Consider the following 1,276-nt stretch of genomic DNA (forward strand, 5'->3'; position numbering starts at 1 on the left):
ATCCTCGGCGGCAGGGGTGTGGTTGTGCTGGACACTGCTCACAGGGATGACCCCAGGCCCGGCCCACCGTCGCACAGCACAGAGTCTTAGTGCAGACGATTCCGGTCAGCTGACCCTGACACATCTGGTTACTGACCGACGCAAAACACGGGCCCGTCCTGTAATCTAGAACCACACAAATCACGTTTAACACACTAAAGCAACACTATGTTGGCATGACACCTGTGTCTCTGGAGCACAGAAGCAGGCATCAGCTATATGTGCAGCAATAGACAACAATACACCGTATGAGTCTTTTATGCCAAAAATCATTAGGATATTAAGAAAAGATCACATTGCATGAAGATATTTGGTACTGTGGTACTGGTTTCCTAATGTAAATATATCAAAAGTTAATTTTTTATTAGTAATATGCATAGCTAAGAACTTCATTCGAACAACTTTAAAGGTGATTTTGTCATTATTTAGATTTTTTTGCTCCCTCAGATTCCAGATTTTTAAATAGTTGTATCTCAGACAGATATTGTCCGATCATAAACCAGATATCAGTGGAAAACTTAATGATTCAGTTTTAATATTCAGGTGATGCATAAATCACAATAAAAAAAAACCTGAAGCTTGAAATTGTGTGCCAGGGTCATATTTTTTCAGTAGTTTCAACACACTCCCAGCTAACAGGGAACATTCACAGAACGTTCTGCCAAGGTTCTCTAAATGTTTTTAAGCAAACGTTCTTCCAGTAACATTAACAAAACAACTTAATAATGTTCTCCAAATATTATCAGGAAAACCTTTATACATTGTTCATGCAGTGTTTTTTACTGACGCATTTTAGCTGGATATTCTTTTAACAGGGTTTTTTTATTATTTAAAAGTAATATTAACACAATGGTTGAACTGATACAATGAGAATGTGAAACATTTAAAAAAACGACACATTTAGAACAGTAACGTTTTCATAACTTAATGGGAACCATAGCAAAATGTGCTTACAACATATTTTTGTTAACTGGGCTAATATAATATTTCAGAACAAATACAATTATATTATTCTCAATTAACAATTTTTGTTTATAAGGTAAATAAATACTATTAATTACATTTATAATTTTCACTATACTAGTATACCATACTAGTGAAATAGTTAATGAAAAATGAATAATGAAAAGTAACGATCATGAGTCTCACATCGTTGATGTTCTTACAGTGTTGATCAACTCACTGCTGCTTCATGTGAACACTGGGAACACCCTGCACGTGTGTGTGTGTGTGTGTG

The 1,276-nt window shown here is 35.4% G+C and overlaps 1 protein-coding gene across 1 annotated transcript in view; it reads right to left on the reverse strand.

The window, feature by feature from the left end:
• LOC122362749 (fibrillin-1-like) overlaps positions 1 to 1,276 on the reverse strand; it is a 9,067-nt gene that overhangs the window by 520 nt on the left and 7,271 nt on the right. The window contains exon 7 of the mRNA XM_043264311.1: positions 1 to 165. This exon is cut by the window's left edge and continues 29 nt beyond it. Coding sequence (XP_043120246.1) covers positions 1 to 165 — 165 coding nt within the window. The remainder of the gene's footprint in view (positions 166 to 1,276) is intronic.

Source organism: Puntigrus tetrazona, chromosome 18, assembly GCF_018831695.1.
Source record: "Puntigrus tetrazona isolate hp1 chromosome 18, ASM1883169v1, whole genome shotgun sequence".
In the NCBI taxonomy this organism is placed as follows: domain Eukaryota; kingdom Metazoa; phylum Chordata; class Actinopteri; order Cypriniformes; family Cyprinidae; genus Puntigrus; species Puntigrus tetrazona.